General features: G+C 51.9%; 4 protein-coding genes across 4 annotated transcripts; 3 read left to right on the top strand and 1 right to left on the bottom strand.

The window, feature by feature from the left end:
* Positions 1-1,966: 1,966 nt before the first annotated feature.
* On the top strand, positions 1,967-3,112 carry SETTUDRAFT_97498 (uncharacterized protein; the record flags this gene model as incomplete). Its single annotated transcript, XM_008032363.1, has 1 exon — positions 1,967-3,112. One exon carries the CDS (start codon positions 1,967-1,969, stop codon positions 3,110-3,112), a length of 1,146 nt encoding a protein of 381 aa, XP_008030554.1.
* Positions 3,113-3,291: 179 nt separating this feature from the next.
* On the top strand, positions 3,292-3,540 carry SETTUDRAFT_157135 (uncharacterized protein; the record flags this gene model as incomplete). The annotated part of the gene is made up of 1 exon (XM_008032364.1): positions 3,292-3,540. The coding sequence occupies one exon, from the start codon at positions 3,292-3,294 to the stop codon at positions 3,538-3,540; it is 249 nt and encodes an 82-aa protein (XP_008030555.1).
* Positions 3,541-7,686: 4,146 nt separating this feature from the next.
* SETTUDRAFT_122653 (uncharacterized protein) lies at positions 7,687-9,304 on the bottom strand. Its single transcript, XM_008032365.1, has 2 exons — positions 8,764-9,304; positions 7,687-8,710 (listed from the first exon to the last, which is right to left on the bottom strand). The coding sequence occupies exons 1-2, from the start codon at positions 9,140-9,142 to the stop codon at positions 7,896-7,898; spliced, it is 1,194 nt and encodes a 397-aa protein (XP_008030556.1). The 5' UTR covers positions 9,143-9,304; the 3' UTR covers positions 7,687-7,895.
* A 1,928-nt stretch (positions 9,305-11,232) lies between these two features.
* Positions 11,233-13,087, top strand: SETTUDRAFT_157137 (uncharacterized protein; the record flags this gene model as incomplete). The annotated part of the gene is made up of 2 exons (XM_008032366.1): positions 11,233-11,466; positions 11,516-13,087. The coding sequence occupies 2 exons, from the start codon at positions 11,233-11,235 to the stop codon at positions 13,085-13,087; spliced, it is 1,806 nt and encodes a 601-aa protein (XP_008030557.1).
* Between the last annotated feature and the right edge of the window lie 789 nt (positions 13,088-13,876).

A 13,876-nucleotide genomic window follows, 5' to 3' on the forward strand; every position in this document is an offset into this window, starting at 1 on the left:
TCGGTTCTCCTAGATAGCGTGCTTTCCTAGCGGTTTCCAGAAAACTCGAAGTTGGTGGTTGTGCTAAGCTAACTTATTATTATTATTATTATTATTATTCTAGTTTAACGTCCTTTTTCAGCCCGAAGGGCTATATAAGACGTGTAGGGTTCTTAGGCCTACTAAGCTAACTTAAATAGTATAGGAAAAAAGCCACTAGCAAGAATCTACATATATACGTAGCAAAATACAAGTAGAAGATAGGAAAGCAAATCGCTATTCTTAGCAATAATAGAAGAGAGGTTTCTAGCGCTTTCTACTAACTTAAACTAGAGCACTATTACCTAAGGGACTACCTATATAAGAGAGGGAAATGTAAGAGGCTACGCCTAAAGTGTGTGTGTGATCGAGTATATCTATACGACTACCTAGACTTCAAGAAGCTTGAAGTCTTGTTACTGCCTTTTTGGCTATGGATGGCGTAAGTAGTCGTACGCTCGGCCCGTTGGGCCCGCCCATTACAGGAAAGTGGATTCTAATAGTTACACCTGTAACTATAGGTCTATATAAGACCTACCTTATATTCTATTTAGATGTAATCTATATAGAGAGGAAAGAAAAGGACTAAGAGAAGCCTATAAAGGCAATTTATTACTACCTATCCTCCTTTAAATAAAAGAGGGTATAGAAGCAACTATTACTTTTATTTAAGAAACAAAGGCTAGAATATAAGCCTAGTACAAAGGAAATATAGAAAACGAGAAGTAATACCTGTAATAGGTAGCTATACACCTCCCCTACCCTATCTCACCCCCTACCTACTAACTAATAGGCTACAAGCCTCACCTTTATCTAGTTAAAACCCCTCCTAAATATCGTAGCTAGAAACAACCTACTTAGATACTTGTAGGCCTAAAAACCCTACACGTCTTATATAGCCCTTTAGGCTGAAAAAGGACGTTAAACTAGAATAATAATAATAATAATAATAATAATAATAATAATAATAATAATAATAATAATAATAACTAATTCTAATTGCCTTTTAGCCTACTAGTGTAAGTGTTCCTGTGAATTCCTAGTATGACTTTGGCACATACTAACCTTTTTCTTTGCTCACAGTGAATGATTGAACATTCAACACGAGTACACCTTTGACTGCAAGATATATATAGGTATTGTAGTGAGGATTAAAAGCCGTGGAGGACAGTAAGCGTTCGATTGATGCATGGAGTTCTCTACGGAGTTTCAGCTCGGCCAATTGTCCGCGGGTTCCAATCACTTGGAAATATCTGGGTTAGCGTAAGGGACTGCGTTTTTATATCTCCACAGGTGGTTGTGTTAAATTGCATATATAGTATGAATAGTTTTATTGAAGACTATTAGAATGATTTACAAGAAGCCTTTCTTCAACAGCGAATCTCCTTGCTTCTCATACTTCTTTTTTGAACAAGATTGGAAGGAGGTCACTTTGTTGTCCCTATATTTAGCCTAAGTGACAAGCGAATAAGTCATGGTTGTTAATTATCACACCATTTAGGATTGTACAGAGAGCCTTAGCAAAATATATACCACGCTACATAACAGCTTTGAAGCTGTATGATGAACAGCAAAGTGATTGTCCCTTACTTCTTTCTTCATCCTCTTCTACTTGTAGCGTCTTTAGAGCTTCAAGTAATATTGCCCTAAACTCAAAATTAAGATATCGTGAGTGCAATTTGCAAGCAAAATAGACTGAATTATACACAGCTCATCTAGGCATGAATCAGGAGGTAGAGAGTGTTTGATGAGAAGATGCGACATCGAGATTCAAAGTGGGGTGAGTGAGCATGGGGTGCTCTGGTGCTAGCGCGCCGAGCTAAGCAGGACGCGTTTTCTTCGCATCCCACGCGACATTGCCTGGTACCCCACATTCGCGCAACACCAAGACATCCAACGCGATTGCTTCCACATTGCATTCTCAGCGAGCCTCGCTCTGCACTGCAGCATGCTTGACATTCACCGCGCCGATCCAGCACAGGATTCGAAAGTCTACTTCACTCACAGCGTCCTGCCTTCGTACATTGACCCGCAAAATGTCACCACAAAAAAGAAGCCATTCTCGACATTCAACAAGCAAAAGTTCAGCCACAACTTAGACCTGATCCTCCCAGAAGAGATATATGAGCTTGTCAGGGACGAATTGAGGCGAGGCGACGGCCCGGCAAGAGCACAGTATGCACGAGTACACATGAAGCTTGGGGAGATGCTCGAGGGAGACTTTTTGGATGGGTATATCAAACAGGGAAACATCGCGATGCTTAGCGAAGGCCGGCCACTCGTTGATGATCGATTTGAGCTATATGAGGGCGTCTTACGTATGGAACTCACACGTCCGACGTACGAACGGTGCGGTCTCCAGGGAATACCAATCGAAGATGGCGGAAAGAAACACCAGAAGCAATGCTGGGTTGTCGAGTATGACTTGCGCGCGAATTCCATGAAGCATGGCAAGAAAGGGTTTTCGAGACTGGAGTGGGCATGCAAGAATGTTCTCAACCGCTCGCTCACGTGGCTGTTCTACAACTTTAACCCCTCGTCCGCCGAGTCGCTCTCTGAGGGCAAGGAGCCTATTTCAAAGCATGCGCCTTGGTTACATGAGATTGCACCAGAGCAGTCAAGTATACAAGAGGTACTTGTGCCGCGTTTTTCACCTGGCGACCTTACAGAGTTGTGTGCTGAAGATACGCTTGACCTGCTAGAGTACATGCACATGTTGAGCTTGGATTCGCCTCGTGTCAACAAAGGAGACGACATAAACCCACACCTATCGCGGTACGAGGTACCGGACTTTGGCAAAGGTATCGGGACGGACCGCGTTGTTGTAGTACGATGGAAAGGATTTATCCCCCCAGCTTTTGTTCGCAATGTCTTCCTGGCCGTCCGAAAAGAGACATTCAAGAACAAGAAGCGACGCGGCGCAAACCAAGAGGGAGACATCAATATGGAAGATAATAGCACAATGGAAGGAAAGCAGAAAGAGTGGTTCTCCATGAGTGCGCAGGCTTTCGGAGGCAAAAATGCCTGGACAGTTATGCAGTCCACGGACCGGCAGACACTGACTTGGGAGATTGAGAGTACAACTGGAAGCTAGGGGATGCACTTCAATCCTGATCCTTCCAGCGTGAGTCGTATGACTCTCGTTTGTCACCAGAAAAGAATGTGTTGAACAACTCCGGTCCTCCTTACCCACCAGATGAGACCTCGCTTCGAGTGCAGGAGTTGACCTACAGTCCGCGGAGTGCAATTATCGCCGAGCACGCCGTGACATGAATGTACTACCGCCTCTTCAAGATTATGCAGCAACCTCACCTCATACTGTTCTCGAAGGATGCTCGAACCTGCAACATGGACGCAATGGCTACGACGGCCCCAAAATTGCCTCCAGTGTTCTCTTGGGTTACTGCAGATGGGCTTGCACTCTGGTTAGCACTCATGTCCAGCCAATACTATCATGCATCTATTGACGGTGCTCAACGCGCCATCGGCGATGGCATCGTGTCTTCCCCTAATCCATCTTGATGCTTGCTAAGACATCCTCAGCATGACAACTGTACGTGCACATCGATCACTGGGAATTCAATAGTATTAGCCTAGGTGGAGTCGCTGGAATTGGAAGGGCCTAGGCATCTAGGACTAGGACCCGCACAACTTGCCGACTGTGTGCCCAGGGTTGCTGCAGCTATTACTCGCGACTTATGGGAAATTTCCAGTAGGATGGATAAAACATTGCAGAATTCGCGAGATTCCTGCGCAGAATGTCCCATTCAGGATTGTCAGATTCCAGGGTCGCAGAGCTCGCTCGGAGGCCATTCGGGGATCAGAAAATGCCACAATCATAGCCCGAGACATGGCAGTCGGGTCAGAGTCGAGGGCAAGAGAAAATCAAAGTTTACGAGGAGAAACAGTCAGCACAGCCCTCGCGATGTAGCAATAGGGACGGCTCGGTGTGGAGCTCATGAGGCTGAAGTGGCGACCAATCTCGTACTCAGGTCCTCACACCGTATGTTGAGAAGATGCAAGCCAGAATCCTCATGGAGAACCATCACCTGAGATATTCTCTGGTGGACACAACCCTTGCACAGTGCAAGTCCATATGCCACCAACCAGTGGCAACCACGCCGCGCGCGGGACTATGTCATCCACAAGGACTAGTGGGCTGACCCAGGTAGAATACCAGATGTGGTAAGGCCCATACGAACCCCACGGAGGCCGTCGAGATCTGCATCAAGATCTAAGTATAGGGCAACACGATCGATCCACACTGACCGGTGTAGCAGCTTTTTTCTTTTGCTATTTGTCAGTCTTGGTGTGCGCGCTCTGTCTCTCCAGGATGTGAGAGACGGGGGCGTTTAGAAGCGGCTTTTTTTGTCGGACGCCTTAAGGGCTTTTAGGTAATCAAGCCCACTACGAAGTGTGATTGGCAAGTCGACTCTCGGCACATGGCTACGCAAGACCCTGGCATGTTGGTTTTTTGTTCTCGATCCCTCGCCGCATCGCCAATTACATTATGGGTTGCTTCGACAAACAACAAAAACATCAGCAGAAAGAGAAGGCCGTGTTGGTGGACGCAAGTGCGCTTCTCATCTCGAGCCACCAACGAATCATAGCGCAGAAACTGGACAGACTCGTATGCTAGTTCTTAACAGAGTCGGAAATAATAATGGCGACTCCAATATGATTGTCATGCTTGGGTCGAGAGGAATCCTGGCGTTTCGCCTTCAAGGGCCCAATGAGAGCAGGCTGGAACAGTCGCCGAATGCACCAGCCAGGACCTTGGCAACCGCTCGGATTTCACATGCCCAGCGATCTTCCCGATCCGCACCCCTAGCAGGAGCTACTATAATTGTACGAGCGCCAGAGGGCATGAGCATACTGAGGGATGGTGAAACAAGGGGTCTGGGGAGGCTCAAAGACGTCATTGTCATGGTTGAGAGTTGAGAGTGTCTTGTTCCCATCTCTCTCATCACCATGATCACCACGACGACCATGGCATGATTCCTACATGCATCCCACGGCGAAGGAATCCCGCACCGCCCCGGAGGAATATTGGCATGTCGGGTCTGACATGGCATTTCTTGGCAAGATCCTCTGAGCCGAGGCAGCGGCCATGTTGTTTGTTGGGGGGCATGTGTATGATACGAGCGGGACTCAGAGCGTTGTATCGCACGATAGATACGAAGCGGGCAAATGCACACATGTTAGGCATCGGTTGGAGCGGGAAGCGCAAAGTCCAAGCCCAAGTCAGAAAAGGCGCGCGCGACTCATGGGGCTGTGCAGCAAGCAGTGGCAGTTTTGGTGTTTGGTAGCGAAGGAGGAAATTCCAGGCTCGCACTCGCGCTTATGGCTGCTAAGCCCGGGCCTAAGCCTTGCTGATGGTCCAACAGAAGGTTGGTTTCGCAAAGATCAGATTAGTCGAGTGCTTGTCGGTCTGGTGCCGGCGAAGGGCGGATATCTCAGGCGTGCATCTACTCATGCCAGGGGTCGCTGCTGAATCGTGGCAGGGGAGGGGCCAATCCACGATGGGGCCATGATGGCGATCCGCAAGCCTGCAATGAGATGTGTGTGTGAAGAGGCGGCAGGGGGGCCATGTGAGATTGAGAAGTCGAGGTTGTGGAGCGACAGAGAGAGGCATTCGTACGAAGTAGAGTTTTTTTGTCCAGCACGCCTGACTGACTCTGCTGGATTCCCAGATGCCGATTCGTCAAGCCCTGGGACGCCACAAATAAATCCCCCCCGGCCTCTCACTCGCCCACACACGTGTGCGGCCTGGATTACTTGCACCAAGACACCTAACGTACACGTACACGTACACGCAGGAACGCAGCAATTGTCACAGTTTAGTCGTCGCAGTCAGACGGGCACACTAGATGTGCCGCTACTGTTATCAATTCTCACGCCAATCGCCTCCCGCTGCCGCACTTAGTTCCTAGCACTACGACGCCACGCCACGACGTCGTTGCCGCTTTCGCCCGTTTTACGCGATTTGGAATCGGCCAAAAGAAAAAAGATTCATCGTTTTGTTCATCAGCGCCAGGCGGCTGGCTCCGGGTACGCGCGCCGAATACCTACGGTAGTTTGAACTTGAAAAAGATTGCCAAGACGATGGTGGGGATGGACTACGGACGTCGGAGAGGAGATCCAGCCGTATCCATGTCGTTTGTCGTTTGCACCCATGCTGGCGATCTTCCACGCACATTCATGCGCATAGTGATTGACTTGGGCTACATATGTAGGTGGTAGGTATATCATCTTTCTTTTGTTGTTGTTATTGTTATTATCGCCTTGTCCTTGCGCCACAGCCCTGTTCTACCCTGGTATCTAATATGTACTCCTACTTTTGTGCGCATTCAGCTCAGGTACCCAGGTGTATGGATGGCATGGGGATGGAGCGCATGTGTGCTCACGCCACTCAGCCACTTGTTGCAGCGCATATCGCCTAGCGAGACACGATTGCAGCTGGGTATCCTGCGACGATGCGTTTTTCTTTCCTGACCTGGCTGGATCTGGGTTTTTTTTTCGCTTCGGAATAGCGAACGCGCGCGAGGTGGAGGAGGAGGCGCTGCACCACCAACTACCACCAACTACCCAACCACCACCACCGCCGCCGCCGCCGCCGCCGCAGCCAGCAGGCGGCAAACGTCAGCACGATCCAAGCGCTCACTCGTGTTTTTGTCCCCCTTCCGCCCGTTTCTGCGAACGCTATGCGGCGAAGTGCTGATGCCCGCGCAGTGATGCTGATGCACGTGGGGGTAGCGTCTTTTTTTCCTTCACTCCCACGTGCCATAAACCTAGTGTTTCTGTTGCCTGCCTACGTACCCTTTTCTTACATGCTTGTGTGGGATAATGGGCCAAACTAAGTAAGCAATTGCGTCGCACACAAGCACTGCGGCTGCACATAATACTAATAAGACCAACACACGTATACACACAGCCTTGTACCACGAGCCAGGATTTCGGTCGCGTGGCCGGACCCGTCGCCCTTTGCGACATGGGGGACTGCAGCTAGCAAACCCCCCGTCTCAGCAGCAAAGGCAGCACAAAGGCAAGCAAAAAATATTGTTCCGCGGGGATAATCATGACAAGGTATGTATCCCTCGTGGGTCATGGTTTTATTTCTCCATATGGCTTAGTTGCAGAAACAAGCCCGTTCTGGTCTTTTTGCTTTGCTTTCTTACGTTTTTCTTTTTTGCCTTTGCTCGTCCATGCTCATGGGTAGCTTTACCGCGCGTGGAGGATTTCCAACCCTGTCCATCAAAGGATTCGTGGGTTAACCCGTTTTTGAAGCCCCCCCCCTCCCTGGGCGGATTTTCAGCTCCCAGGTTTCTGCACAGCTGAGATGGGGGCTTGTCCTCATGCAGGGCCTTTCCTCTCTCTGTCTCTCTGTCTTCTTTCGTTTTCATTTTCTTGCAGGGTCAAGCGAGCCAAGTTGCGAGGCGAGGCGAGGCGAGGCGAGACGAGGCTAGACGAGGGCAGCGGTATGCGTCATCTCACCGTCCGTATGGCTGTTTCCACCATGTGCCCTTTTATTTTCCTTATTCCGAATTTTATCCTACGCGACTCGCTGCGGTGAACGGCGACGCGTGGCGCATGCAAGCACATGTACATTCATGACTCCACAAGGCAAGCGATTGGAGCTCACAGCACAGCACAAGGTCTAGTGTGGATAGATAGGCGTTCATTTGGTCATTATGTACAGTACAACTAGGTAATAGACAGTATCGTGATATGCATGTTGATATGCATGTAAGCAGGCATTTCGGCGCTCAGTAAACAGAAACAATACAGCAAGGTACAGCAAAGCGAAGTAAAAGCAAAACAGACACACAAGGGACAGCAGCAAGTGTGTCCACAATTAGCTACATTTTACCCCGTCCTCAGCTCCAGTAGTGCCCGCCATTCTTCTTGCAGGCTGTGATTGATGCCGGGGGCGTCACCGTCGTCGTCTTGGTATACGTTGCGCCGAACGTAATCACCTTTGTCGTGGTAGCGTACCCGAGCTTGAGCTTGGTCTTGGTGGGGGTGGGCAGGGTAGTCGTCATGGTCAGGATGCCCGAGAGCACCGTGGGAGCCGGGATGGTAGATGTGCTGGTGGTGCTCTCGAGAACAGTCTCGGTGGTGGTGGTTGCATCGGCCGTCAGTGTCGTCGTTGTCGGCACCGGCGTGTCGTAGGTAACCGTGACGGTGGGGGCATCTGGGGTGCGGCGTTGCAGTGCTTCTGCGCGCCTTTGCTTTGCGGCTTCGACGCGCGCCCGGGCCCATTCGTAGTCGACTTCGCGGTCGCTGCGCGGGCTGAAGCGGCGCCACTTGGGGATTGAAGTGGGCGTCACCAGCGCGGCGGGGTGCAGCTTGGTAGGCGAGTACTCGCACGGCTTGTCGGGCTTGCCTGTGTGTTCTGGTGTGGTGCAGGTTGCCGTGACCGTCTTGGTCGTGTAGCCAGTCACCTTGGTTGTCGAGACCTTTGTGCGGGTCATGGTCTTGGTCGACGTGGTGGTGACGGCCTTGGGAGTCACCGTCTTGATCTTCTTGGCTGTGCCGCTGGGCATGGTGACGGTCGAGAAGGGACCGGTGGTGATGACGTCGGTAAATGTCGTCGTGGTCATCTCAGTAATGGTGGGCGTCGTGGTGATGCTCATGGTCAGTGTTGGCGTGTATGTCGTGGTGATTTGCGGGCCCACGGTCAAGTAGAGATCTACAACGCATAGTCAGCACAGTGGGTATGGGCAGAAGACGCGGAAAACATACCTCTCTGCCATGCAAAAGGCTGGCCCCCCTTGCCATTGTTGCCCAGAACCAGAAGAAGCCAGTGTCCAGAGCTCATCTGGTTCTTCTTGATGGGACATGTGGACATCTGGTTCTGGTTGTCTGGCGTAGTGGGAATCCGCTCACACAGAAATTCGGTTTCCCCAGGAGTGTCTTCAGGTGCAACGAGGAGCACATCAGCCATGTCCTGGTTGCAGCCCTTGAAGTAGGAAACGGCAGTGAAGTCGTCAGTGGACTCGGAGTTGATGAAGTAGCTGCCCTCATCGACAAAGTCCACGCCGTAAGAGTAGCAAATGTCTTCCGAGCGCACAAACGAAAGCGAGGCCGCAGCGGCCGTGAGAAAGACAAGGCGAGAGTGCATGGCGACGGTGTTCTGGGCAATGCAAGCAGGCAAGCGAGCGAAGTGATGTACACACGAGAAGTAGTGGTCTTCCAAGCCAACGGGCCAGCGAGTCTTTTGTACCCGAACGGTCGCCAGCAAGAGGCAACCGTTCGTCAGGAATAGCCTCTGTCTCGCGTTTCTCTGACTGCGTCTGCATGGCCGAGTAAGTCGGCTTAGACGCAGAGGCTGCCATGACGACTTGCTTTGTATGTCCCAAAGCAGGCTAGCCGCGCACCGCAGGAACCGGGGCTCGAGCGGCGGCAGACAGCAACACGACGTAAGCGTGGCAGCGCGTGGTAGGGAAGCATATCTATTGAAACGCGGGTCCATGGAGGTCCCCAAAGCCACGGCGGCCGCTCGAGCCCACGGTAGGCCTATTAGGGACGCGATCTCACATGAGGAACTTATGGGCGGGCGGGCGGGCCACTTGTAAGGCGCACTGGTAGAACGAACCATGCACAGGCAGCCTGCAGGCTAGAGGTAAAAAAGCACCAAGACTGCAGGCACCGAGGCCCGTTATTGGCGTAGCTACACCGAGTCAGGCACTAGATGGCGCCGCATGAATCCGGCGGTGCGGGCGGTCTGTCGAGTGGCGGGATCGGCGACTGTTACCAAAATAGCGCTTTTGCGGTGGAGTGGAGTGTAGCGGTGGTACGAAGGGGCCTGAGACAGGCGCATAGCATTGTGACCATGTTGAGAGTTTGGCCCTGAGTAAGGCTGACGTACCATGGAGTTACCCATTGTGGCTTACGGCGAGAGGTGAGGCTGTATGACGAAACAGGACGCTCTAGCGGGTCCGACTCAGCCCACCAGCCAGGGACGCAGCAGAGGCATTGTCAGCCCGGCGGGTTCCAGGGTGCATGTGTTGTTGTTGCTGGTGCTTGGCGGGCCGTGGCTGCCTGCAGGGCGGCGCTGAGCTCTGCTGGGCCTGCTGTGTGGCGGCTCGATATTCATAGTGCTGAGGGGGCCCAGTTGAAGGGGAGTGGGCGTCCACGTCCGCAAATAGCAGCGTGGGCAAACGTGGAAGCATGGGGGAATACGGGCTCCAGGACAGTTGTGGCTGGCCATGGCCAAGCGAGGCTCGACTATCAATACAGCAGCTGGGACAAGGTAGGTGGTGTAGGGACGATGCGGCGGACGTCGGGGTCGGGGCCGGGTGGAGTGACGTGAAGGTAAGATGGATGGGGGTCAGGGGTCAAGGGCCTGGGGGTCGGGGGGCGCTAACCACGGCGGCGGCGCGCACCAATCCCGAGTGGCTTGAGCACTAGCGGCGGGACGTCGCTGGCCCGTCCGCCGCCGCCGCCCAAGGCAAATGGTGGTGAAGGCAGAGGCATGTTTCTGCCAAGGCTGGCCTCAGATATCGGCAGCGGTGCATGATTTGACTCCCTCCCCCTGCAACCTTCTGGGGACGACCGTCTTACGCGAGTGTCGGGATTAGTAGGCTCAGAAAAAGATCCAACACAAGGTCAAGTGCTCATCATTGACCGATCGTGGTAAGTCTATACCGCCACAGAGGCAGTGATGGTTCCAGACTTACAAACCCAAAAGCCCAATCCGCGTCTAGATGCTTAGCTTGCCTGATATGCTGGAATCACCGATTTCGCTTGACTGTTGTTCAACTGCCGGCATGCTCGTGACTGGTCCGCCACAGTTTCTGGTCCTCAGCTGCTCGCTCAATGAATCTCTGGGATGACCAAAGTCGCCGAATCAACAACAAAAGAATCGTTTCATTTGTCTTGGCATACCGAGTCCGCTCGTATACAGGTGTGGAGACACAAGAATGCCACGAGACCATACGCTATCCGACCATTTGGTCCATACAGGGGCCAAACTACAAGGCCACCGTAAGCGAACAGGTGTCGGTGACATGACAAGGGGTCCGGCTGAATTGCCTAGGGACGACGTCTATCAACAGCTCATATAAATTCTATCTCAACGCTGGCCGCATCTATCTTGCATCAATCCAGTCCACTGCTTCTTGATCACTCGTTGGCCTGGTCAGCACTTGCTTGTGTATACTGACTAAATTTTCGCTCTTTCCCGCATTCTTACATTGCCTTTGAGCAACCATGTTGCTACAATCCTTGGCCGTTTGGCTCTCGCTCGGATCACTTGCGATAACCAGCCCTTTACGGGCCGAACCGTTGGCAAGCTCTGACGAATTTCCCTCTTTTGAAGAGATTGTCAAGAGGCAGGACGGCGCGTGTACCAATGGGCCACGGACCAGAAGCTGCTGGAGCGCTGGCTACAGCATTGCCACTGACTTTGATGCCAAATCTCCTCCTGATGGAACTACTGTCACTGTCAGTATACTAGATAGCCGTTTTTGAACACATACTAACGGAGTCATAGTACAACCTTGAAATCTCTAATGTCACCAAGCCAAACCCTGATGGGAGTGGTGGTAGTAGGCAGATGATGCTCATCAATGGCCAATATCCAGGACCAACTATCCGAGCGAAATGGGGCGACACTCTGATCATCAACGTCAAGAACAATCTCGCGCACAACGGAACCGGCATCCACTGGCACGGTATCAGACAGCTCAACTCGTGTCAGGACGACGGAGTTCCGGGTATCACCGAGTGCCCCATTGCTCCTGGAAAGACTCGCCAGTACAAGTTCAGGGCCACCCAGTTTGGCACATCTTGGTACCACTCCCACTTCTCGGCCCAGTACGGAGATGGCGTCGTCGGCACCATGATCATTGACGGGCCAGCCACTGCCAACTACGACGTCGATCTTGGTGTTTTGCCCATCACCGACTGGTACTATACTCCGGCATTCACTCTGAACGAGGTGGCGCAGCACTCCAGAACTGGACCTCCTACAGCTGACAACATCCTCGTCAACGGCACTCATATCAACTCGTTGAATGACAATGGACAGTATGCTCGCATCAACGTGGTCAAGGGAAAGAAGTACCGCATCCGTATAATCAACACCGCAGTCGACAATGTCTTCAGCGTGTCCATGGACGGCCATCCTTTTACAGTCTTGACTTCCGACTTTGTCCCCATCAAGTCTTTCGTTACCGACCAGTTGACCGTGCAGATTGGTCAGCGCTACGACGTGGTCATCACTGCCAACCAAACCGTTGACAACTACTGGTTCCGCGTATCCATCGGCACAGCATGTAGCAGAAACGCCATGGCGACCTCTACCAAGCAGATAGGTGCCATCCTACATTACGACGGCGCTTCCACGACGGCAAACCCCACATCCACATCTACCGTGACCCCGCGCACAGGCTGCGATGATGAGGCCTCTACGAACCTTGTGCCTTTTGTGCCCAACTCGGTCCCTTCATCCGTAGTCGGCGAGGCCAAGGACCACAAGATGGAAGTCAACTCGTTCTCTGACCCAGCCAAGGACAACCTCTTCCGCTGGCTCATCGACGGCACACCACACATTGTCAACTGGAACAACCCCACTCTGGAGACGGTCCTAGGCGGCTCCACAAACTTTGGCCCCAACGAAAACGTCCGCACCATGAACGGTACTGGCTGGTACCTTTGGTGGATTCAATCTACCTCTCAGATTGCGCTGCCTCACCCTATCCATCTCCACGGCCACGACTACTACATTGTCGGCCGCGGCACCGGAACCTGGGATGGCTCCACCACCGGCCTCAACTTTGACAACCCCACCCGCCGCGACACTGCTGTCCTGCCCGCTGGCGGCTACATGCTGATTGCCTTCCCCGCCGACAACCCCGGCATGTGGATCATGCATTGCCACATTGCCTGGCACGCCAGCCAGGGCCTCAGCATGCAATTCATGGAGCGTATGAGCGAAATCAAGGGCAGCCTGGGTGACACGAGCACCTTGACCAACGGCTGCAATGACTGGGACTCTTACTGGCCTGAGGGCAGCTCTCCTAGTGGAAACAGGCCTTATGACCAGACCGATTCCGGTATCTAAGTTTCTGTATAGATGGTCTTTTCTCTTTTTCATTCTCTCTTATCGTATATACACTCTTCTCATCTCTTTTCCTGCTTACTTTTCCTACCCGTCATGCCTGTTTCCTTTACCTTTCCAAGATGAATAATCACGAATAAGGAGATGTTTTTTTTGTGGAAACGGAGCTGGAAGGAAGCATTTAACATGCTTCTACATATATGAATTTAGTATGGTTCTACGTGCATTCTAATATGCTTCTAACGTGCAATTGACATGTCTCTAACACGTTTGTGATGTTTGATTTCCGCATTTGATCAAAAAGAAAGAAACAAAGAAAGAAAGACGGTTAACGTATGTGGCAAGCGAGCGCCGCACCCCACCAAACCTGCGCACCTCTATAAGCCTGTAGTTCCACCACAATATAGTTGTTTTACTACATATTAACATAATAGATTAAGCAGTACCTAGAGTATCTTTCTTGCACGTACGCGAGTTATGGCCAGTCTCTCTGCACCTACTACAGCGCGCCAAAGCCTGGCGGCTAACACCTGATCGCTCTCCTCTCTGACGCTCTTCATGAGCAATCTGCTGATCAGCCTCGCGCTGAGCGAGTAGATCCTCTCCAGCTCCCTTTGTAAGTACTCCTCGCTTCTGTATCCGCTTTTTCTTACGCTGCCTACGCTTTGTTGCTGCCTCATTAGCCCTCTCAAGGCTGGCGAGCCGATCGCGCATTAGCTCAGCCGAGAGCATCATTATCTCTGCCCCCTTCTTAAGCTGGCCAATTGCCGCAATAATTGACGCTAGTGATGA

This window comes from Exserohilum turcica (genome assembly GCF_000359705.1).
Source record: "Exserohilum turcica Et28A unplaced genomic scaffold SETTUscaffold_7, whole genome shotgun sequence".
Lineage (NCBI taxonomy): Eukaryota > Fungi > Ascomycota > Dothideomycetes > Pleosporales > Pleosporaceae > Exserohilum > Exserohilum turcicum.

Excerpts from the sequence above, each read along its gene's own strand:
- SETTUDRAFT_122653 (XM_008032365.1), bottom strand. The coding sequence starts at position 9,142 with ATGCACTCTCGCCTTGTCTTTCTCACGGCCGCTGCGGCCTCGCTTTCG. Across the intron at positions 8,711-8,763 it reads GCCTTTTGCATGGCAGAGAG|ATCTCTACTTGACCGTGGGC; the intron begins GTATGTTTTCCG and ends TATGCGTTGTAG.